Source organism: Penaeus chinensis, chromosome 19 (genome assembly GCF_019202785.1).
Source record: "Penaeus chinensis breed Huanghai No. 1 chromosome 19, ASM1920278v2, whole genome shotgun sequence".
Classification (NCBI taxonomy): Eukaryota; Metazoa; Arthropoda; class Malacostraca; order Decapoda; family Penaeidae; genus Penaeus; species Penaeus chinensis.
In genome coordinates this window covers 13,471,048-13,494,110 of record NC_061837.1, presented here as the reverse complement: position 1 = coordinate 13,494,110, position 23,063 = coordinate 13,471,048, and the positions used below count along the sequence as shown (strand labels likewise).

Sequence of the window (23,063 nt, the reverse complement as noted above, 5' to 3'; positions counted from 1 at the left end):
GGTGTAATGTGTGTCAATCTCGTTTTCCACTGTAAATTATATGATTCAAAGTAGACGATTGGTAATTGTTTATGATGTTACTACACCCCTTCGAGCTTTAGTTCCAATTACTCCAGCCATTCCATGGGATCCACAGAAATCTCCATATGAACCAAAAACCTTCCTACCCTTTGCCCCTGAGACCCCCACCTAACTGCTGTATTTTGCCATCAGGGGCTCTGCCTCCCATACCCATGCACCCCAATCGCTGTGGACTTGCTTGCTGTGTGGCCTTTGTCTTGACGTAAATTCTTCACATCTTGTTATTCTTTGCCTGTGCAGATTATTTCATGTATCAATTTTTCCCCTTTCTTTGATTGTGTCATTAGATTTTCCTGTAAATATATAATAAATTATTGTGTTACACAACTTTTTTTCTGTCATTCTCTCCATTCCAGGCAAACTTTACCTTGTACCATATGGCAGTGTGAAACTGAAACAATACCTTATCTTGCCACAATATCTGATTGCACTATTATCCTTTACTTGTGTCAGTTAACTCATTGCCTCTAGGGAAAATTAATAAGAAATGGGAAAAATGCTGTGCTCATTTTTTATATTTTTGTGAAATATCTTCACAGAGATGGCTCTGCCAGTGCTTAGCCACAAAGGAGTCAATTAGTTGATTGTGTGATCTTACCTGATTTGATCTTTCCTTGAATTGGTGGGAAAAACATTTTTTACTAGTGCTATGAATAGCGATGCTGTTATTTTTATTATAAACATTATAATCACTAAAATATAAACATTTGTAACAGCAAAATAAGATAACAGAAAATATTTTGGTAAATCAATGAAAATGGTGAACTGGCGAGACAGGCAGTACTCATAACTGGCTCATTGGTGACTTAGTACAAGTGTAGCCATATATGTGTAAAAACAATTGAGCAAGTAAACTCACATTGATAAATATATAGAATTAGCAAATGAACACAAGACTGCTTACCTCCCCTTTCCAGTGTTATCTCTTTCTGCATAAGCAGTTTCTCTCTCTCTCTCTCTCTCTCTCTCTCTCTCTCTCTCTCTCTCTCTCTCTCTCTCTCTCTCTCTCTCTCTCTCTCTCTCTCTCTCTCTCTCTCTCTCTCTCTCTCATATATTTTTCATTACAGCATATTCACGTCACCCTGGCCCTTAGCCAATTTTTTTCATGACATGATGGTCTCATCACTGAAATCCAAGGATTTGTGATAAAGCATGCATTGGTCTATACTTTAACTATTAATATATATAACACTGAAGCATTTAGGTTCCAATATAAAGTAATATTGTTTAATTTTTGGGATCTTAACATTCTCTCCTTGCCCCACTGTATTTCTAAATTGTATAAGGTGTTAACCCCTTCACGACGGGTCACATCTCTAGACATCATAACAAACCGCTCGAAATGTGGTGTGCGGCTGTACGCTGTGGCAGTGCGCCAAAGCGCTATGAGGCGGTGATTCAGCTTGATGTACTGAACTCCCGCACTCAAAGTCGACGCGTTGCCATTGATCGCCAAAGCGTAGAGTTTTTTTAGTTTTCTTCACCTGTCACCAAGGGGTTAAAGATGGATTTTTTTTAGGGAACATATACAGATGTAGACTCCCAAAAATGGTAAAATAAATCTTACAGGAACACATAGAACCCTTTGTTGTGTTTTTTTGTGAAATATATATACACAGTAAGATCTACAAGTCCTCAGCCACCAGGAGTAAATTAGTCGGCATTATTATATACCCTCACCTGGGAGGGTATATTAGGCCTTCTAATATAACATTAGTGGGGGAAGGGAGCTGCAACAAAACAAGCTGGGGCATTTCTCCCGGGAATCCCAATACTTTATTCATTTTTGCATTTTAGCAAAGCTTACTAGAATGTATCATATCATATTGGTATTTCAGTAACCCATATAACTTACCAGTATGAGTGTTAACCTGTTTCCCATGGATGTGACCTGGTGGCATTGAATTGATATAATCTTTCCTTGGTTGTTAACCTCTTAAAGCCAGGCATGCTTATAGCCACCATGAAAATCCAACTCATCATGATGGGTATTTCAGTGGTAGTGTATAGGAATTTCTGTAGGTTTTTGTACACAAGGGTCATGTGAAGAAAAATAAAATATAATGCAATGTATAGGAACTGAAATGACACATAGAAGTTAGCCTAATCTACAGAAGGGAAGGTAAATGGTAGAATCACAAATTCCAATATTGCTCTGTCTGGATACACCAGCAGTTTCTGTTTATGTGAAGCTTTTCACCTTGTACTCTGTGGCTTCTGGCATTGCTTTTTAAAAGAACTGAATTAAGAATTAGATGGACAAAAGGAAATTTGTTGGTCTTTTTGACTTGTTTTTCTTTTTCTTTATTTTTGCTGCCAGGAAAATGTAATGCTCACAGTAGTATTGTTTTGTGAAATGTTTCTAGAAAAGATTGCTCTGCAAATGCTTAGTGACCAGAGAGTAGTAAATTGGTAAAAATTGAGTTCACCTGATTTCACTTTTTTTTTTTTTTTTTTTTTTTTTTTTTTCCCTGTTTTGAACAAATGATATCTGTTATTATGATGATAATATTATAGCTGTTATAATGTTGTTAACTTTACTAATAGCAGTAAAAGATATTTTCAAAAATTAAGAAAAAGGGTAAACAAGTGAGATAGCACTACTAATTGTCTCTTGCAGAGCCACCTGTGTAAAAACAATGAATAAACTAAACTCACATTGGGTATGACATGTAAGTGGCATTAGGTTAACCCAATGCCGACGGGCATGACGTGTACGTACGTGCTATGTGAGTTATTTGTTTGATTGTTTTCAGACATAGATGGCTACACTTGTACTAGTCACCAATGAGCCAGTTAAGAGTACTGCCTGTCTCGCCCGTTTACCCTTTTCTTTGATTTAGGAAAATATTTTATCTTATCTTATTTTGCTGTTACTAATTACACTGTCGATATTCATAGCCCTAGTAAAAAATGTTTTTCCCGCCAATTCAAATCATGTAATGTCACAAGGTCTACTAATTGACTCCTTTGTGGCTTAGCACTAGCAGAGCCATATATGTGCAGAGACATTGAGTACAGCATTTTCCCCACTTTTCATTAATTTTCCCTGGCGGCATTGGGTTAATGATTCTCATGAGTGAATAACTACACTTTTTCTTTATAATTTACTTTTATACTGCCTACATAGTGTAATGTTGGCAAATATAACAGTGTGCAAGGCAGTAATCAAGATTGCAGGATGTGCAATTATAATGTGGGTTTTGAAAAGTTCTGTAGATTGGCATTCCAGAGAATATTGGGTACAGTGCCAGAAAATATTTGCAGTCTTACACATTATCAATGTTGGATTACATTTCATTCCACAATTTTTTCACTTATTACTATCTTTTATGATAGTATTTTTCTTGCATTTTTCTTTCCATTGGAAAAACATAATCCTAGTAGTGCATTTAAGCTTCAGTCATCGTGATATTTTTAGGAACATGTAAGAATACTTGTAAAAATGAAAAATTAGATCATTAGAATATCATGTACAGGGCTGAATTAACTTTGCTATATATTGTTTCCTTAAAAAAGTTTCTCTAATGACTAATTCTGTTGCAGACACAACAATGATGGTGCCTGATGTGCGATGGACAATGGGCTTGTCCCTTCTAGTGTTATTAGGTGTCATAGGAAGCTCCAGTGGTGTCACCATTATGAGCATCGACTTTGGGTCAGAGTGGATAAAGGTTGCTGTTGTAGCGGTAAGTAGCTGTTGATGTTCTGGCTTCTTGGCATGATTGAAATAATTTGTGGCTTGTCACATTTGTAAGTTTTAGGAGAAAAGAATGAGGCACATGCAATTGCTCTTTCAGCCGGGAGTCCCCATGGAAATAGTCCTAAACAAAGAGTCTAAAAGGAAGACCCCTGGAGCCTTGTCCTTCCGAAATGGAGAGCGAACATTTGGAGAGGATGCCTTAACAACTGGCATTCGCTTCCCAGCAAATAACTACTTCTATCTCCTTGACTTGCTGGGAAAGAAAATAGACAACCCTATTGTGGAGCTGTATAAAAAGCGGTTCCCCTATTATAACATTGAAGCTGATCCTGAGAGAGGAACTGTTGTATTTAGACATAATGAGTAAGTATAGGGAAGAGTGAACAACAAATCATAAGTGTAAAAATTAGTTATTACTCTCCTATAGTTGAAAAACATTTTGATACAAACAAGTTTAAGAAAGTCTTTAAATTTTATTATTTTCCACAAAGATTTGACATAAAAAAGACTGTGGCCAGAAATCAAGGCCTAGAAATTTGCCATTACTATAAAAACGTAGAATAAACTCCCTGGAAGTTGTCTTCACATGATAAACTGTGATCCCAAATCATGAGCTATAGGTATATTTTTACTTGTCTATTATGTTATGTAATCGGTATTTTTTTTTTTTTTTTTTTTTTTTTCTCCCCTTCTAGTGACACACTTTACACAGTGGAGGAGTTGATAGCTCAGATGTTGGCCTATGCCAAAGACATGGCAATGGCCCACACTGAGCAAAGGATAAAGGACTGTGTAATCACAGTCCCTCCCTTCTTCAACCAAGTTGAGCGCAGAGCCATGCTGACTGCAGCTGAGCTGGCTGGACTGAAGGTAGGAGAATCAACGGCATGCTACCCTTGTATTTATCAAATTTGATAACTAATTTGGGGTATTATTAATCATCACATGAGGTTGTGGAAATGTGAAAGAATTTTCCAACATTACATGTGCCATAAGGGAATGAAAACTGTTCTATTTATTACCTTTATTTTGATTTAGGTTCTGTCCCTTATGTCGACCAATGCAGCAGTTGCCCTGAACTATGGTATGTTCAGACGAAAAGAGATCAATGCCACAGCCCATAACATCCTCTTTTATGACATGGGAGCCTCTTCAACCATAGCAACCATTGTCTCTTATCAGACGGTTAAAACAAAGGATAGAGGATACACAGAGACCAATCCTCAAGTCACTGTACTAGGGTTAGGGTAAGTTTTACTGCAGTTTGTTTAAACTAAGCTGTATTATGGCATTTTAGGATTCAGTTTGTATTTAAGGAAATCTAGGTACTCCTGTAAGTGGAAGGAATATAACAGTCCATGTATAAATTGATATATTTGTTAAATCAGCATCATGTATCAAGATTTATAGTTTGCCATGAATTTTCAGTTATGATCGCACATTAGGCGGAATGGAAATGCAAATGCGCCTCCGGGATTATTTAGCCAAGAAATTCAATGAAATTAAGAAGACTCCAAACAATGTTTTGGAATCTCCCCGTGCTTTGGCAAAGCTCATGAAGGAAGCTGGCAGATTAAAGAAAGTCCTTTCTGCAAATTCTGAACATCTGAGTCAGGTCAGTGATGTTGTTACAAGATGAGTGGATAGGTGTGCATGATAAACTCCATATACACCCTATGTTCTTTGATATGAAACGTAATTTTGTAACTTACTTTTGGAATACAGATAGAAGGACTTCTTGATGAAGAAGACTTCAGACTACATGTAAATCGAGAAGAATTTGAGGGGCTGTGTACAGAATTGTTTGAGAGGGTTCAAGCTCCCATTGATGCTGCACTGATTTCTGCTGCCATGGACATCTCAGCAATTGATCAAGTAAGCAGTAGCTTCAGTAATATTTTTTGCAGCATTTCTTTGGCAAACTGCAAAATACTTGGTCTAGGCAAATTCTGAATGCTGAAGATTATTGATTATAAAAGTTTCCAATTTTAATAATATTGTTTTTTATATTTTCAGTTCTAGATTTGCCAGAGATTCTCTGAATAATTCCCTATTATTTCATCCTAACAGTTCATCATTGTTGGAGGGGCAACCAGAATACCCAAAATTCAGTCTATCCTGCAAGGAGTTTGGGGTCGAGAGCTCGGCAAAAACATCAATGCTGATGAAGCAGCTGCAATGGGGGCAGTCTATCGTGCAGCTGACCTTGGTCAGGGCTTTAAGGTTAAGAAGTTCCATGTAAAAGAAGCAGTTGTCTTCCCTATTGAGGTAACTAGTCACCTTTACAAGTTTATATTAACCAGCAGGTTCATTAAGCTAGGGATAGCAAGCTATGTTGATGTTACTTTAGGAGCCCTTGTCTTTTCGCATGTTTTCATTTTCCTGTAAATTACTAATGCAGTTTGTATTTCCAGCTTGTGTACAGGAATCTTATGAATTTATTTTCTTATGAGGTTTGGATAATTAACAAAAAATATCTTGGTATGCATTCAAAATACTGAAAATGGTAAAAAAAAAAAAAAAAAAAAGGGTTCCATGAATACCTGCAAATTATGAGGTTTCTTGAATTTTTGTAGCACTTGATAACTCAAGAAATGTATATCATGTCAACATAGAAGGTCTGAATATGTAATTTGCTTGAAAATCAATCAAATCAGAACTTTTTTTTTTTATCAGTTGGGTTAGAGAAAACTCAACCTTTTTTCACTTTCCTAAAATGTAGATACATGCCAAGTATGATTACTCGTTGAGAGAGAGAGAGAAAGGAGGCTTCTTTGACGGAATCCTTAAGAAGTTTTTGCATTTGGTGAGAGAGGAAATCATCTTTGGATTAATGTGTGGAGTTTGCTTTTATCATATCAGGTGTTGGTACAAATAATTGCTTGATTTGTGACAAGAATGAATATTTGTAAAGACAAGCTACCAGTGCCAAGGGAAGTTAAAAATGGTATTAAATGGGAGGAATATAGCTCTATATGCAAATAAAATTTTACCTTTGGTCAGTGGACTTTAAATTTTATAAGGTAGTCTAAAAAAATAAAATAATGGTAGATAGATGTGAATAAAGCAGTTTATAGATGTCTAGATATCTGTAAATAAGCTGAATATTTATGGAGTTTTTAGTTTAGGGATGTATTTAGAGAAGCAGGAATCTTAACGACAAAGGGATTCTTTATTCCCTTGTTTATTTTGATATATCCATATTTTTGGAAACTGTCTATTCCACTGTAAACAGTACAAAATAACCTCTCTCTGAAATGTATATACAATAAATAGAGACCATAGGAACACTGAGAGAAATTTGAGATACCACAGACTGACTGACCAATGCAGTCTGAGACACAGACAGATTGAGGCATATTAACCCAATGCCACCAGGGATGGCATGTATGTATATGTCATGACCACTGTAGGTTTAGTCTACTAATTGTATTTACTTATAGATTGCTCCACAAGTGCTTGGTCACCAAGGAGTCAATTATCAATCCTACTTATCTTGCCTGATTATCCATTTCCTTGCTTTTGGAAATCTTACTTTTTATTTAGTATTGTTAAGCCAATACTGCCAAGTGGTTTCCCTATACGAAATCCCTCTCCCGGGTTGTATTCATAGTGGCATAGGCCCCGCTGCTTGGGGATCGTGTCGTTGCTATTGGGTGCGTGGCATGACCATACATATTCCCAGAAAATGGACTGGTGAACCATGTCATGTATTCACATGTCAACTGGAATATAGATCAGGCATGCCATAGCATGTACTTGCCACCCAGCAGCAAGGGTTATTGAACTGTGATAATTATAATGTCAATAATAATAATACCAGCAATTATATTGAAAGCATTAGAAAAAAAAATCCTGAAACCTCAAGGAAAGGGGAAGTCAGGTAAGGTCCCGTAGATCTACTAATTGAATTTTTGGTGGCTAAGCATTTGTGGAGCCATCTATATGTAAGTACATTCCACAAAATACTACAGTGAACACCATGTGTTCTCATCTCAGCATTGGTTAGAACATGATATGACAGGCAGACACAGGAGGAGAGCATATGAAAATGTACCTTACCTTTATTTTGCTGCATGAAACTTGCCTCTTGTTAATAGGAATTGTACAAGCATATGAAATGAGGTATAGTGAAAGCTTAAAAAGCAAGTTTCTATTTATTTGCTGGTGAGGGTCAAGATAACTTTTAGTTTTAGACATGTTAGCACTTCTGATGTGAGGTGGCACATACTTTTAAGCATGTGATCTTGTTTTGTGCATAGATAAAGTGTTCGTTTTGCCTCTAGTCAGTGCACCTTTTATCCTTAAATCATGCACAGTGTTGTTGTTTATTCTGTGATTCAAGCAAGTTGGAAATTGTGATAATTTCTGTAATGACCCATAATAAGTGAAAAATACTTTCTCTGAAATTAATAAAAACTGGCTAGTTATATGTATTGGGTAACATCTTTATATCAATAAAAGAAAAACATGAGGATAATAGACTGCAGTTCATTATGATGTAGTTGGAAAAGTAGTTATTTTTTCTAGAGACTGAATAGTATATTCTTATAAACATAGACCAAGTAGGAATCCTTTGAATGTTCATCATATTTTTGTTTGTACAGGCTTTCCTTCTCCTCCATAATTATGTTCAAGGTAGACTATGATACATATATAGAAAAGGTTGAGTTTGCATGCTAAAAAGTCAAAAGTGATGTTTTTCTCTTAACCCAATGGCGCCAGGTATAGAAAATAAAAAAAAAAACTCTACGCTCTGGCGAACGGCGGCAGCGCGCCGACTCTGAGCGCGTGAATTCGGTACATCAAGCCGAATCATTGCCTCGGGGCGTTTTGGCGCGGCGCCGCTGCGGACAGCCGCACGCCTCACATTGGGCGTATTGTTATGATGGCGATAGCCGTGACCCGTCGCCATTGGGTTAATTCCTATTTTCATAAAATTGTGCATCCTTATTTTACCTCGTATCTTAAGAGACATTTTTAGACGAGTGAATTCTTATAAAAGTTATAGATTAGATTGTTTATTGTAATTGGGACACCCATGAGTGATGACCAAATATTCAACCTTTTACTGATCTCCACATACACCCGGTTCAGGTTGACTTTGAGCGCCACGTAGAGAATGATGATGGCTCCACCTCAACCAAGGTGGTGAAGCGCTCCCTCTTTGCATTCGGCAACAACTACCCACAGAAGAAGGTTATGACCTTCAACAAGCATACTGCAGACTTTAGCTTCTATGTTAATTATGGGGACCTTTCTCAGCTCTCTAAGGAGGAGCTCAGGTGAGTGCAGTTTAGTTTTCATGTGTCTGCTTCACTTCTGCCTTTTTTTTTTTTTTTTTTTTTTCTATTTCTATTTCTATTCCCTTTTACTCATTATCATCTGTGAATTATCCTGGCTGTCAGCTTCCTCTTCTACTATTATTACCGTTTCCTCTTCCTGTCTCGCTCTCTCTCTTAGTTTCTTCCTTCTTCCTTCCTTCTATGCTTGTCATCCTTTATCTTTTCCTCCTCTTCTACTCTCCTCTGCTCCACTTTCATTTCACCTTCATTTTTTCTCCTTTTTCTTGTTTTTTCCTCTTTGTAAAATTTTTTTCCTGTTTTCAAACTTTAATGTTGGTTTTTAAATTTGAGGTAAACTAGAATCTTGAAAAGCATATGGACATTTGGTGTCATGTACAAAGGATCACGGTTATAAAGATAGTTATGTACAGATTTAATAAGAAGAATACCTACTTTTTTGTGTGTGCATGTGTGCAAAGAGAGGATTTCATTTTAGGAAATCCCAGTGAGCCTTGCTTTTAATGAAGCTTGCATTTCCTTTCATTACAGGAATGCTAATGCAGAGAATATCTCCCATGTGCTGGTCTCGGGAGTTACCTCCGCCTTCCAGAAGCATCAGCAGGAGGGCAGTGAGCCCAAGGGCATCAAGGTATATAATCATTGATACTGCTGAATTTGTTGGAATTTGGTTATGTGAATTGTATTTTCTAGGTTATTTTTATCACACATCTTAAATTTTTGTTTTGTTTTGAGATTAAGAGGCAGCCTTTATAAGCTAGTTATTTCCATATCACAGGCCCATTTCAACATGGATGACTCAGGAGTGCTGGCTCTGAGCATGATGGAGGCTGTATTTGAGAAAAGCGTGCTGGTAGAAGAAGACAAACCCAAAGAGGAGGAGTCAACGCTCTCAAAACTTGGTAGCACCATCAGTAAGCTCTTTGCAGGTGAGGGGTATGGCATGGCAGGGAAGTCAGGAGGCTTAAATGGTTGAAATTATTGATAAGTAGATGAACTATTGAATCCGATCACTGATATGAACCAAAAAAGATAAAGTGATACATATTATAAAGACATGCACATCTGAATAAAGAATTTGTGTGTGTATGTTTCCACAGGCATATGTACTTTATAGATATGTTTTGTTTATTTAGACTGTATTGGTAGATTCCATATTATAAAGACAAAAGGATCCTGACTTCTTTGAGGTGGCTGTGATTTTGCACTGGGAACAAAGTAATCGCTCTGTTATCACAAGCTATTTCATCTTCTTACTCTGAATGGTCATAGAGGTTTCAATTCAGATTTCCCTTTATCATTACCTTTCATTGTGGGCATGTGCTGACTATTGTATTTTTGATATTTTTCCTAAGGAGGAGGTTGATCATGCTGTCCCCTCCACTTCCAAGTAAACCACCACTTCAGTGTTCCTAATATCTGAACCACCAGTTTTAACTCTCGTATACAAACACTTACCAATACAATGTATGTCTATCAGATAAAGAGATAAAACTGGTGATCTGCATATTGGCAATGCTACAGCGGTGAACTAGGAAGTGGAGGTGACTGCTTTCAGAAGTGGAGTTTCTGGGACCTCTCTACTTTTTTTTCTTTTGTGTTGTAGATAGATTTAGAGATACTTTGTGAATTTATGTGAAGGAAAGGAGTTTCCAGATGTTATGTTAAAGGCAAGATGTAAAGGAGAAAAATTCCCAAAAAAACAATTGTTAAAAAAATACTCTTTTAGTGACATCATTTATTTAAAGTGATATTTTGATAATACTTTGATTTACCTGTGATAGCAAATTCTGTAGACTATCTATGTTTTATTAATTTATTGTTCATCAGGAGCAGAACAAGAACGGGAAGGTGGAGAGAAAGAAGAAAGTGAAGATGCAGAGGGCAAGGAAAACAAGACAGAAGACAACACAGAAAAGGAGCAAGATGGCGACAATCAGGCAAAGAAAGAGAACAAGGAAGACAAGAAAGATGACCAAAAGACAGACAAGAAAGAGAAAGAGGAGGATGAGAAGAAATCAGGCACAGACAAAAAGAAGGAAGGAGAGAAAGAGCTGAAGCCAAAGCAGATCACAGTCAAGGAGGAGCTGAACATGACCATCACCCATCTGGACGTCCCAGACATGACGGAGGAACAAATGGCCGCTTCCAAGAAAAAGTGAGTTGGGAAAACTTTGATCCTGGATTAGTTTTGATTGCCTATTTTGCACCTTCATTGTCTTCCTTTAAGTTACTACAAGTATATAAGGAAATTTATGAATGCCAGACCTTAAAAAGAACCAATTTTTTTTTTTTTTTTTTTTTTTTTTTTTTTTTTTTTTTGGGGGGGGGGGATAGTATGTAATCTTCATATTCATCTATATTTAACTGTAATATTATTATTTTTAAAAGAAGAAATTTTTCTTTCTATAACTTTTCTAGTAGTTTAACCTTTCAATGGCTGATAGTGTAATATTACTACCTGATAAGGGAGAGCAGGTGGTGTAATGTGTCCAAAATAGGTGGATCTTTCCCACCTGAGAGAGCCACCTTGTTACCTTCTGCCTCCTGTTTAGGGTCTAAATTGCATTCTATATCTCCAAGTACCTTTGAAACCTAACTGGAAGTTTTTCAAAGGTTGGAGGACATAAATGCAGCTGAACGTGCTCGACATGAGAGGGAAGCTGCACGCAACAACCTGGAGAGCTACATCCTGGATGCACAAGACAAGCTCTACCAGGATGACTATGAACAGGCCTCCACGGATGATCAAAGGGTGGCCATCAGGGAAATGTGCTCAACGGTAGGTATACTTCTTGGATAGAAAGGGCTTCCACACGTGTTAACATACAAATTCTGGGATGGCAGGAATACAGTTACAGTCAGTTACTAGTTCTGTCTCACCTGTTTACTCTTCCTTTAATTTCAAAAAGTTTTTATTATCATTATTAGTATTATTGCTGTTAGTATTGTCAATAATCATACCAATGATGATAACAAGATTGATGTTAACCCTTTGGATCCAGGCGCTTGACTGCCCAATCGTGGCCCAAAATCCTGGCATTAGCTTTACTTGAGTGGCACCTATCCCTAGAGTGTGGCTTGTAAGCTTGACCCACACAGTGTCAAGACTGCTTACGTCCCCTTTGCAGTTTTATTATTGCTTTTTCTGCATAAGCATTTATTGCTTTTTGCCATGTTCCAAAGTCTATATTTTTCATTTGATAGGCTGTACCAAAATGTTTATAGAATATTTCCATTGCACACACTCCATATCATCTCTTTATAGTTTATAACTATCATTTTTTAGAATATTTTCTTAATATTAAATTTTCTGTAATACATACTGCACTGCAGGTCATTGTGGGCAGGAATAATGTCCTGAGTATGGAAAAAGTGTCCTGCTTGGAGCTGGCACTCTTCCAGGCATATATCTTGGATGGTACATTCCACACACGTTTACCAATGAAAAGAATGCAGGAGCCCCATCCTGAAGGCCTACTCAGTCTAATCACCCTCCAAGGGCTTAGTGCACTCATGACAAGTCTTTTCTTCCTTTTTCTTTCTTTTCATCTCTTCATTTTCTTTCTTTCTTTTCATCTTTCCTTTTCTTTCTTTCTTGTCTTCTTTCTTTTTCTTTCTTTCTTGTCTTCTTTCTTTTTCTTTCTTTCTTGTCTTCTTTCTTTTTCTTTCTTTCTTGTCTTTTCTTTTTCTTTCTTGTCTTTTCTTTTTCTTTCTTGTCTTCTTTCTTTTTCTTTCTTGTCTTCTTTCTTTTTCTTTCTTTCTTGTCTTCTTTCTTTTTCTTTCTTTCTTGTCTTCTCTTTTGTGTTACTTTTTTTTCCTCTCTTTCATCATATATCACCTATAACCAAGGGGGTTTATAAAATTAGAGAACTAAAAAAACTCTTCCTTCATGGCTAAGCACTTGTAGGCCCATCTATGTAAAAGATTGCAGTAGGTAGTGATTACCTGGCAGTAATGGGTAAATTTTGTTTGAGAATAACATTTCTTTTGAAATTGCGGACAGAGGAAGATTTTAGGTCTTGTGTGCTAGCATGTGCACTTGCATACATGCATGTCATTTAACACCATTATGAATTTGTTTGTTCATTTTTGTTAATTTTTTTGTGTATTTTGTTTAATTTTTTTGGATTAAAAAAAATATTGAAGATTGTATATCATTATTGTATATATACTTTATTTTTTATTATTATCTTCTCTGTCTCTCAGCTTGATGAGTGGATCTACGATGAAGGGGCAGATATGGAGGCTTCTGTCTACAAGGAGAAGTTTAAGGAGCTCTCCAAGCTGTTTGAGCCAATCAAGCAGCGTGTTTATGAGCACCTCAACCGGCCGGAAGCTGTCCAGGCAAGAACTGAAACGATTTTGATATATTTGTTTCTCTTACTAATCTGTGCACTCTGTTTAGGCGTTGTGCATTACTGGGACCAAAAATCAAAGTTAGACTTGCACACGTGTTCACACGAAGCCAGAGAAAAGGGCGGCCACGATAACTTTTTCACACGCTTTTTTGCACTACAGACCCGCCTCTGGTCTTGCTTGTCCCCTTTTATAGAATACCTCAAAGGCAGAGGTAGAGTTCTTAGGAGGAACATGAGGGCTGTTGATCCCTCAGCTTGGCAAACTAACCGCAAACCACCCGTGGATGCAAAATTGCGTAATCGCACTTCACGAAATCAAAGGAATGAAAGATAGTACTTTCTCCCTTTCCCCTCCCCCCCCCCCTTTTTTTTTCCCCCTCTTCCCTTCCCTTAGTTCCTTCCTGTGCTGGACAAGATTTAAGTATGATTGCTGTAAATAATAACATAGTTGTAAAGATGTTGCTTAGATGTATATATATTTTTAGCACATTTGATATAAAAACCTAAGCAGTATGTAAATATTTTGACTAAAGTGAAATAAAAACTATTCAGTTTATATAGTTTTCATATCCCATATCAGTATACCATTCAATTGTAAATTCATCATATTATTGAAAAAAAAAAAAAAGAAGAGGGAGAAGTTTAGCACAGGAAGGAATATCAGATATGCATGCAAGTTACCAATAACCATTCTCCTCTCGTTTATTTTCTTCTCTCCTGGCTTCTATTCTTCTCGGATGATTACTATTCTTCCTTTACTCTGGCTGTTTTCTGTTTTTGTTGGCACTGGGGACTTGCGCATCATTTCTGTATTAGATCAGGCCTCAGGCTTCGTTACATAGGTTCAGGGATTAACAACTTCTGTCACCGCGGTTCCCCCATGGCTATGGCTCCTTCTTAACCCAATGGCGTTGGGTATAGAAAATTTTTTAAAAATCTACGCTCTGGCGAACGGCGGCAATGCGCCAACTCTGAGCGCGTGAATTCGGTACATCAAGCCGAATCATTGCCTCGGGGCGTTTTGGCGCGGCGCCGCTGCAGACAGCCGCATGCCTCAAATCGGGCGTATTGTTATGATGGCGATAGCCGTGACCCGTCGCCATTAGGGTTAAGGCTCTCTTGCATACTTCTCCTTTGTGAAATGTGGGTTTTATCCATGTCTAAGGTTGCTGGACTAAGTTTGCAGAGGAATAGGATTCATTTATTTCTTTACCTTTTTTTTTTTTTTTCTCCCCTTTTTGCTCTACTTCTTGTACTCTTCCTTGTTTTTGTCTTTTGTTGTTTTGTTCTCCCCCCTCCTGATTCTTCTCCTTAATTTTTGTTTTTTTCTTTTTCTTCTTCTTATTTTTCTCTCTCCTCCTCCTTTCTTTTTCTTTCCCTTCTCCTCCTCCTTTCTTTTTCTTTCCCTTCTCCTCCTCCTTTCTTTTTCTTTCCCTTCTCCTCCTCCTTTCTTTTTCTTTCCCTTCTCCTCCTCCTTTCTTTTTCTTTCCCTTCTCCTCCTCCTTTCTCTTTCTTTCCCTTCTCCTCCTCCTTTCTCTTTCTTTCCCTTCTCCTCCTCCTTTCTCTTTCTTTCCCTTCTCCTTCTCCTTTCTCTTTCTTTCCCTTCTCCTTCTCCTTTCTCTTTCTTTCCCTTCTCCTTCTCCTTTCTCTTTCTTTCCCTTCTCCTCCTCCTTTCTTTTTCTTTCCCTTCTCCTCCTCCTTTCTCTTCTTCCCTTCTCCTCTCCTTTCTCTTTCTTTCCCTTCTCCTCTCCTTTCTCTTTCTTTCCCTTCTCCTCCTCCTTTCTCTTTCTTTCCCTTCTCCTCCTCCTTTCTCTTTCTTTCCCTTCTCCTCCTCCTTTCTCTTTCTTTCCCTTCTCCTCCTCCTTTCTCTTTCTTTCCCTTCTCCTCCTCCTTTCTCTTTCTTTCCCTTCTCCTCCTCCTTTCTCTTTCTTTCCCTTCTCCTCCTCCTTTCTCTTTCTTTCCCTTCTCCTCCTCCTTTCTCTTTCTTTCCCTTCTCCTCCTCCTTTCTCTTTCTTTCCCTTCTCCTCCTCCTTTCTCTTTCTTTCCCTTCTCCTCCTCCTTTCTCTTTCTTTCCCTTCTCCTCCTCCTTTCTCTTTCTTTCCCTTCTCCTCCTCCTTTCTCTTTCTTTCCCTTCTCCTCCTCCTTTCTCTTTCTTTCCCTTCTCCTCCTCCTTTCTCTTTCTTTCCCTTCTCCTCCTCCTTTCTCTTTCTTTCCCTTCTCCTCCTCCTTTCTCTTTCTTTCCCTTCTCCTCCTCCTTTCTCTTTCTTTCCCTTCTCCTCCTCCTTTCTCTTTCTTTCCCTTCTCCTCCTCCTTTCTCTTTCTTTCCCTTCTCCTCCTCCTTTCTCTTTCTTTCCCTTCTCCTCCTCCTTTCTCTTTCTTTCCCTTCTCCTCCTCCTTTCTCTTTCTTTCCCTTCTCCTCCTCCTTTCTCTTTCTTTCCCTTCTCCTCCTCCTTTCTCTTTCTTTCCCTTCTCCTCCTCCTTTCTCTTTCTTTCCCTTCTCCTCCTCCTTTCTCTTTCTTTCCCTTCTCCTCCTCCTTTCTCTTTCTTTCCCTTCTCCTCCTCCTTTCTCTTTCTTTCCCTTCTCCTCCTCCTTTCTCTTTCTTTCCCTTCTCCTCCTCCTTTCTCTTTCTTTCCCTTCTCCTCCTCCTTTCTCTTTCTTTCCCTTCTCCTCCTCCTTTCTCTTTCTTTCCCTTCTCCTCCTCCTTTCTCTTTCTTTCCCTTCTCCTCCTCCTTTCTCTTTCTTTCCCTTCTCCTCCTCCTTTCTCTTTCTTTCCCTTCTCCTCCTCCTTTCTCTTTCTTTCCCTTCTCCTCCTCCTTTCTCTTTCTTTCCCTTCTCCTCCTCCTTTCTCTTTCTTTCCCTTCTCCTCCTCCTTTCTCTTTCTTTCCCTTCTCCTCCTCCTTTCTCTTTCTTTCCCTTCTCCTCCTCCTTTCTCTTTCTTTCCCTTCTCCTCCTCCTTTACTTTAATTCAAACACATTACTCGAACACTAACCAAATAAAGCTGAGAAATGACAGCTTTAACCTGACTAGTTTTAAGTGGATCTTCTAAAACTGATAAGAGAGAGAAAAAGCAGAAAAAGGAAGAAAAGGAAGAGAAAGATAAATAGATGAAGATGAATCCTATAGAGATAGAGAGGGATGCATAGAGATAAGAAAGAGGGGAATGAAGAAAAATAGTAATAATTTAAATTCAATTCAAATTCAAAATGTTTTATTCTATAATGATAGATAAATAGAGAAAGGAGAAGAGAAGAAAAGAGAAGAGCCAGAGAATGATTGATGAAAAGAGAGAAGAGAAGAGACAGGCAATGATTTTTAGATAGATAAATGAGAAGAGATAGACAATGACAGATAGATAGTTATAGAAACAAGAAGAGACATGATGATAGATAGATAGAGAGAAAAGGGAGACAGATCTAGGGCTCCAGTTTAAATGTTGCTCTTCCCTAGGCCTTGACGGACATGATGAACAAGTCATCCGAGTTTGTGCAGCGGGCCAGAGTTGCACCCCCAGAGCTGCAGTTCTTCACAGATGTGGAGATCGACACCATGGATAAACTTATCGTGGATACCCAGGTTTGTCAGTGTAAAGTTTTGCCAGAATGTTTGAAAATGTTTGTTTTTAAGTACAGGTTGGACCTCACTAGTCTGGTAAGCACAGGACAGGATATATGCAGAGTAGTTGGTTTTCAGAACCTGTGGTTTAGGGGAAAAAATGGCAAAGCACTGGTAATGCCTATTTTGTGCTAAATATCAGTAATCTAGAGTAGTATCAACCACAAAGTTATTGGTGGTAGATGTAAATATTTGTTGCTTTATATACTTTATAAGCCAGAAAATAGATTGAGATGAAATACTAAGAGTAAAGCAAAACATGATTTATCATCACATTTATGAAAGTAAATGTGATGAGCAATGTCAGGTCCTGCAGTAGTCATCACGATGTCTCCACCTGCCTCATTGCTCCACATTGCTCTTGTTGGATATATATTTACTGAGGTATATTTCTGTTGTCCTCTATGGATATGATTTATACAGTCAAACAAATTTTCTTCCAAAGAGATCTTCAGTCTTGAGTTATTACCCCCATTACCTTCCTTAACCATGGAGACAAATTACATTTAGAAACTTAGAACTTTGGAATTTGTAGTCTGCTGTGTGGTATGTCTAAGGTAACCAGAAATTAAAATCTTTGTATGTAAGATGCAAAACTTTTTATGCCCCAAGAAATAATCTCGGTGAATGTGTAAGTACATTCTAGTTATGAAAGAAATTTTCATGTTTTCATTCTTCCAGAAATGGCTGGAGGACAAGGAGGAGCAACAGCAGGCACAGGCATTATCTGATGATCCCAAGTTGAAGTTGAACGATATTGGGGAGAAGCTTGGAGCACTGGATCGTGAGGTAAGATTAGTGCACAAAGTGTTGCAGTTGATGCAGCAGATGATTATTGATATCAACCAATTGCCTGTTATTTTTACAAAGCACCAGATAGAGTTGATCATCTTTTTATTGTTTTTTTTTTCCCTTTTCAGATCAAATATCTTGTGAATAAAGCCAAGATCACCAAAGCCAAAAAGGACAAGGAAGCCGCTGAGGCAAAGGCAAAGGCAAAGGCAGAGAAGGAGGCCAAAGAAACAGGCAAGAAGAAGAATAACACAGACAATTCAAAGAGTTCAAAAAATAAAAGTGGAGGGGAAACCAAGCCAGACACAGAACAAAAAGATACAAATGAGAAAATTGTTACAGGTGAGTTCTTGTCAGTGGTTCCTGCTTGCCCTTACAGTCAGCAAAGAGATGCGAAGGGGAAAATGCTTTTTGGGCTGCTGAGCACTGTATGCTCTGTCATGTAGGGAACCTTACACATGAAAGTTACAAGACTCTTTTTGGTAACTCTTTTCAACAATATACATCATATTGAGAATGCCAGTATTACATTAACCCATGTATAGATGTTGTCCATAATTTTAGTATATTGATTTTGTTTACATTTGGACTCCATACTTGATTAGTAAGCCTACCAGATCTCACCTGCATACACCTATCCTTGAATTTTGGGAAAGAAAATTGGTATATTACTACCAATATAATTCATAACATTATGAAAATGATTGTCAGTAATCATCATAATAACATTGATAATGAAAACCTCATTAGGAATAAAAAACTTTCCAAAAAATTCAAAGAATAGTAAATAGGTAGGCAGGTAGGCCTAGCAATAGGGACTTGAGGGTTTGTGAAGCCATCTGTTGATAAAACAAAACTACAATGGACAATTCATGTACCCAGCATCAGTGGGTGATTAAAGAGAATAGAATTTCTACGTCAGCCATGTAGAAATGTGCCCAGAGGTCAGCAAGAATTTTGCCTTTAATTTGATTTAGGTTTTACTCTTCCAACTGAAAATAGGTTACTTAACCTGTTATTTTGGATTATGAGACCATTATTGAGAGAGAGGGGGAGAGAGAGTGAGGAACTCACCTTTGATCTTATCTCCCCACAGAGGAGGAACCCAAAGTACAGGAGAATGCAGACTCTCCCTATGTCTTTGAAGAGGAATCGGAAGAAAATAATAGTGAGGAAGACAGAAGGAAAGAAGATATAGATGTAGAAAATGAGGAAGATGGTAAGTCAGTTGTTTATACTAATATGCATTGTTGTTTTTGAATAATTAAAAAGGTTCTTATATTCATTCTAGTTTAGGTTTGTTGAATATAAACTTTTTCTTTTCTTTTTTCTTTTTTTTTTCTTTTTTTCTTCCCTGTTGAGTTGCAAAGCTCAAAAAAGGAGAAGGATCTGTCTGCCCTCCACTCTGATGTAGTCCTTAAATACCTTTAGAGTTTGGGGAGGGAGGGAGTACAATAAATATGGAATGTGGATTAGAATCCAATTAAGAGAATACTAGTTTTCCCATAGTTCTTCCAGTACACAGGCTGTAACAGCTCAGACTTACAAACCCTTTATTTGAAATGCAGTATATTAGAGATCATCTGTACTGAATTAACAATCAGCTGATAAAAGACTCTGGTGTCTCTTTCGTTCTTTCTCCTTCTCATGGTTCTCTTTCTATCGTTCTGTCTTTTTCTCAGTGAGGCTACTACTCCTTCCATTCGGCCTCTCCTTTGCAGAGACATTCAGTTGCTGACTACATGATAACATACAGATTATGACCTATGCAAAACAGTAGTCCAGAAAGTCAGAATACAATTAGAATTGTTAGGTCTGCACTCGACTGCTGTATCTCGAATTCCACTCTTGTTTCTCCAGCTCTCCCCCGTCCCCCATGGATGACTCCCCCAAATCCCATCTGGTCGTATCTGTCATCCGCCATAGTCATTTTTATCATCCACATGCTGTTCACCCACCCTGCTGGCATCAGGTGTGTTGGGAGAAATGCAGCTTTGGATAACAGCAAAACATTACAGAATTGATCAGGTGGTTGACACAGACAGTTTTGTACTGTGCTGTTGCTTCATACATCTGGTTGATCTGATAGACATTTTTCTTTCCTTTAATTTTGCCAAGTTACTTTCCAAGATTAAGAGATTATTTTAGCTAAACTTTTTGCCTTTTTAATCTTTATTTTTATTATTTTTAGAAGTCCACATGTACCTCATTTTAATAGCCCATCCTTTTTCTTCTTCCAGATGACAAGAGCAGTCATGTAGAGTTGTGATGAGACCAGTCTTATAGAACACTCCCTGGGCAGCAGTTCTGGCACCACAAGTAAAATAATTATCAAGGTCCATTGATGCTGATACAACAGGAGTCTGTTTTCAAGATGCACTTCTATATTGGCATATGTGCAGGAAGGACATATGGGTCTGTGTTCAGAAAATAAAAAAGACCCTTGTGTATGATAAATTGACTTGTGTTGTCCTGTACCCTGGCCATGCCAAATCGTCTCCCAAAACAGTGATTTAAGTTAGATTTCCTCCCTTGGCTACCTCTGTAAAAATAGAAGAGACAGCATTCAATAGATGGCCCTGTTACTTTAATCACTCCTTTCTTCCCTCCTACTTCAAAGTGGTCATGTTGCACAATGAGCAGTCACGAAATGTGACATACCTGTTTTTGAACACTGTTAAGTTATTAGGTGTCTGTTTAAAAGTATTTAAAATGTGGAATTTCTTGCCCATTTCAGAGAAGTAAATTTTACACTTTTGATTCTCTCCTTTCCTTTTCCCCAACTCCTGAGAAGTTTGTGGAGAGACCTCTACCAGTTGTTTGTTTGATACTGTAAGAGTCAGATAAAATTATTTTAGGTATTGTTGCATCTTGCAAAGCATAAATCTGATTTACATCCAAGGCCAGTTGTATCTCCAAAACTAGAAGTTACAAGATCACTAAAGCAGCAAAACATTTTGCAAATGTTGTTGATGGTTTGAAATACTATTTTTCCAGTGTTAAAAGAGTTATCATACAACAAGAATATTGCATATTCTTTTGAATCAAGAGTGAGATTATTTATTATCTTCATAAGAGATTGTAGTAGATCTGTTTTAGTAGTGACATGTAGGTTTATTGTAAAGATTCTGATCCCATGCATGCTGCTGCTCTGGGAAAGTCAGGTAGTATAGAACATTCAGTTTGAAATACAAACGTGCAGATCTTTCTTGAACAAAACAGTGGTCATGTATTGGTTAAAGGGTAAATTTTTTTTTATTAGATAGAATTATTTGCTAGAGAACTTATTGACATTCCAAATATAAAAATTGAAAATTGACTTGTTTTGAGGCTGAAGATGTGAAACTGTGAAATTTATTAATTTCAAGCTGTGTGCAAGGTACTAAGCCATGAATTGTTGGGAGATCGTATTGTATTTTTTAAAAAAGTAAAGGTAGGAGAAAGGCGTTGCCCAAATGCATTTGGTGTATATAATCATTTACATTGTTTTTGATTCATAACACATTTTGCTCAAGAGGAACACCATTTTTCTCTTGTCTGTATTGAATCTTAGACAAGTGGCAAAATCATGCAATGAAACAGGTCAGTAACTATACAGATAACCAGAAATGTATAATTGCATCTTTCTATTGGGTAAATTATTATGAATGTTGGGTATAGTAATAAGTAGGAAATCAGACTTCACTTTTAATTTATTTTTATCATATTCAGTGAATTTATTAACTGCATTTTCATTTACATATTTATTTACTTTTCTAGTACACTTCAGCTTTTATATTTTTGTTTTCCTAAGGTATTTTCAGGGTGCTGTATGTGGTATGACTGAGGTAATCTTTAGTTTGTTGTGTGTGTATGAGAACTTGGATAATTCAATAAAAATGAAAAGTAATGTGAGATGTTGACTAGCTGCTTTTACTTCACAAAATGAATGAGGAAAACTTAAAACAACATAAGGATCTGTCTATTTATGAAGGGAAGAAGGCCATGATGCTCATTTCAGTGGATGAAATGACATTTAAAATCCAATAAGTAAACTTGGGAATGACTTTATCTCTACATTTCCTGCTTTTAAGAAAATACTCAGGCAGAACATTTCAGGTAATGTTGGGCATTCGTAAGATTGCTATAACATAACAAGTGTACATTGACATTTGTTAAATTTCACCAGATACCTTTGAAATGATCTTCCTAAACTGATCATTACCTCATCAAAAAATTGATTAAGATTATCTGCAATTCTTAGGGAGGTTTTTACCTGTATATCTATTGTCATTTCAACTTTTACAAATTTAAAGGGAAACTATTAATGATATCTGTTAATAATGTGTGATTTTGTTTTGAAAGTTGATCAAAGAAAAAATATATATTTCCTCTTATTAATAGTTGTTTATTGCTCTACAAAATATTAGCTCAAACATCACATATTACTTTTTCTAATGCACACCAAAGATTTTTAAAAGCATTCTTCTTGAAATGTGCCCTGACAATTTCCTATAGGAACACCCCTTTATCCTTTGTTTTGTTCCTTTTTTTGTGTAATGGAAAAAAGACTTAGTAAATACTCCCTCATACAAGCTACGTCTGTGGTTCTCATTGTCCTCCTCTTGCTATTCCAAACTGTCCCAGTTCCTACCCGGTTCCAACCTAGGCTGCCCCCATTTCCTCTCAAAGTTCAAGACAGTCTAATTATTGAGTTCACATTTATACAATATATATATATAAATATATATATATATATATATATATATATATATATATATATATATTTACTTATCTTTTTTTGAGTTATAGCCCACTTTGGCCTCCAAGCAGAATTTTTTTTAAATGGAATGTTATTCCATCATGGCTTTTATGTAGGGGTGTGCTTGTATCTGTCCGTATTCACTGTACAAGATATAGCTTTTTGCAATTCCTCTTCTGACTAAAATTCTTCCCCAACTTCTCCCCTGGGTATATAATTGGGATACATTCTACCATTGCTTCGTTTAGCATTTTTCTATACCGAGAGAGAAACAAAAGGGAGCACACACAGCCAGATGTATGATATATGTATATTTGTCTGTGTATGTGTATGTAACACACACACATACACACATACACACCACATATACACACCACATATACACACCACATATACACACCACATATTCACACCACATATTCACACCACATATACACACCACATATACATATATATATATATATATAA

General features: G+C 37.2%; 1 protein-coding gene across 3 annotated transcripts in view; it reads left to right on the top strand.

The window, feature by feature from the left end:
• LOC125035123 (hypoxia up-regulated protein 1-like) overlaps window positions 1-22,432 on the top strand; it is a 23,300-nt gene extending 868 nt beyond the window's left edge. Inside the window, exons 2-19 of one of the 3 annotated variants that reach the window (XM_047627296.1) lie at window positions 3,628-3,770; window positions 3,882-4,147; window positions 4,480-4,654; window positions 4,823-5,031; window positions 5,213-5,399; window positions 5,510-5,659; window positions 5,855-6,052; window positions 8,882-9,069; window positions 9,619-9,718; window positions 9,866-9,989; window positions 10,918-11,245; window positions 11,704-11,869; window positions 13,297-13,434; window positions 16,898-17,023; window positions 17,744-17,851; window positions 17,983-18,196; window positions 18,951-19,073; window positions 20,095-22,432. In XM_047627296.1, the coding sequence (XP_047483252.1) occupies window positions 3,636-3,770; window positions 3,882-4,147; window positions 4,480-4,654; window positions 4,823-5,031; window positions 5,213-5,399; window positions 5,510-5,659; window positions 5,855-6,052; window positions 8,882-9,069; window positions 9,619-9,718; window positions 9,866-9,989; window positions 10,918-11,245; window positions 11,704-11,869; window positions 13,297-13,434; window positions 16,898-17,023; window positions 17,744-17,851; window positions 17,983-18,196; window positions 18,951-19,073; window positions 20,095-20,123 (2,964 nt within the window). In that variant the 5' untranslated portion in view covers window positions 3,628-3,635 and the 3' untranslated portion in view covers window positions 20,124-22,432. Of the gene's footprint in view, window positions 1-3,627; window positions 3,771-3,881; window positions 4,148-4,479; window positions 4,655-4,822; window positions 5,032-5,212; window positions 5,400-5,509; window positions 5,660-5,854; window positions 6,053-8,881; window positions 9,070-9,618; window positions 9,719-9,865; window positions 10,017-10,917; window positions 11,246-11,703; window positions 11,870-13,296; window positions 13,435-16,897; window positions 17,024-17,743; window positions 17,852-17,982; window positions 18,197-18,950; window positions 19,074-20,094 lie in introns of all 3 variants that reach the window. The other 2 variants (XM_047627295.1, XM_047627294.1) reach the window with 2 other exon arrangements.
• Window positions 22,433-23,063: the final 631 nt, after the last annotated feature.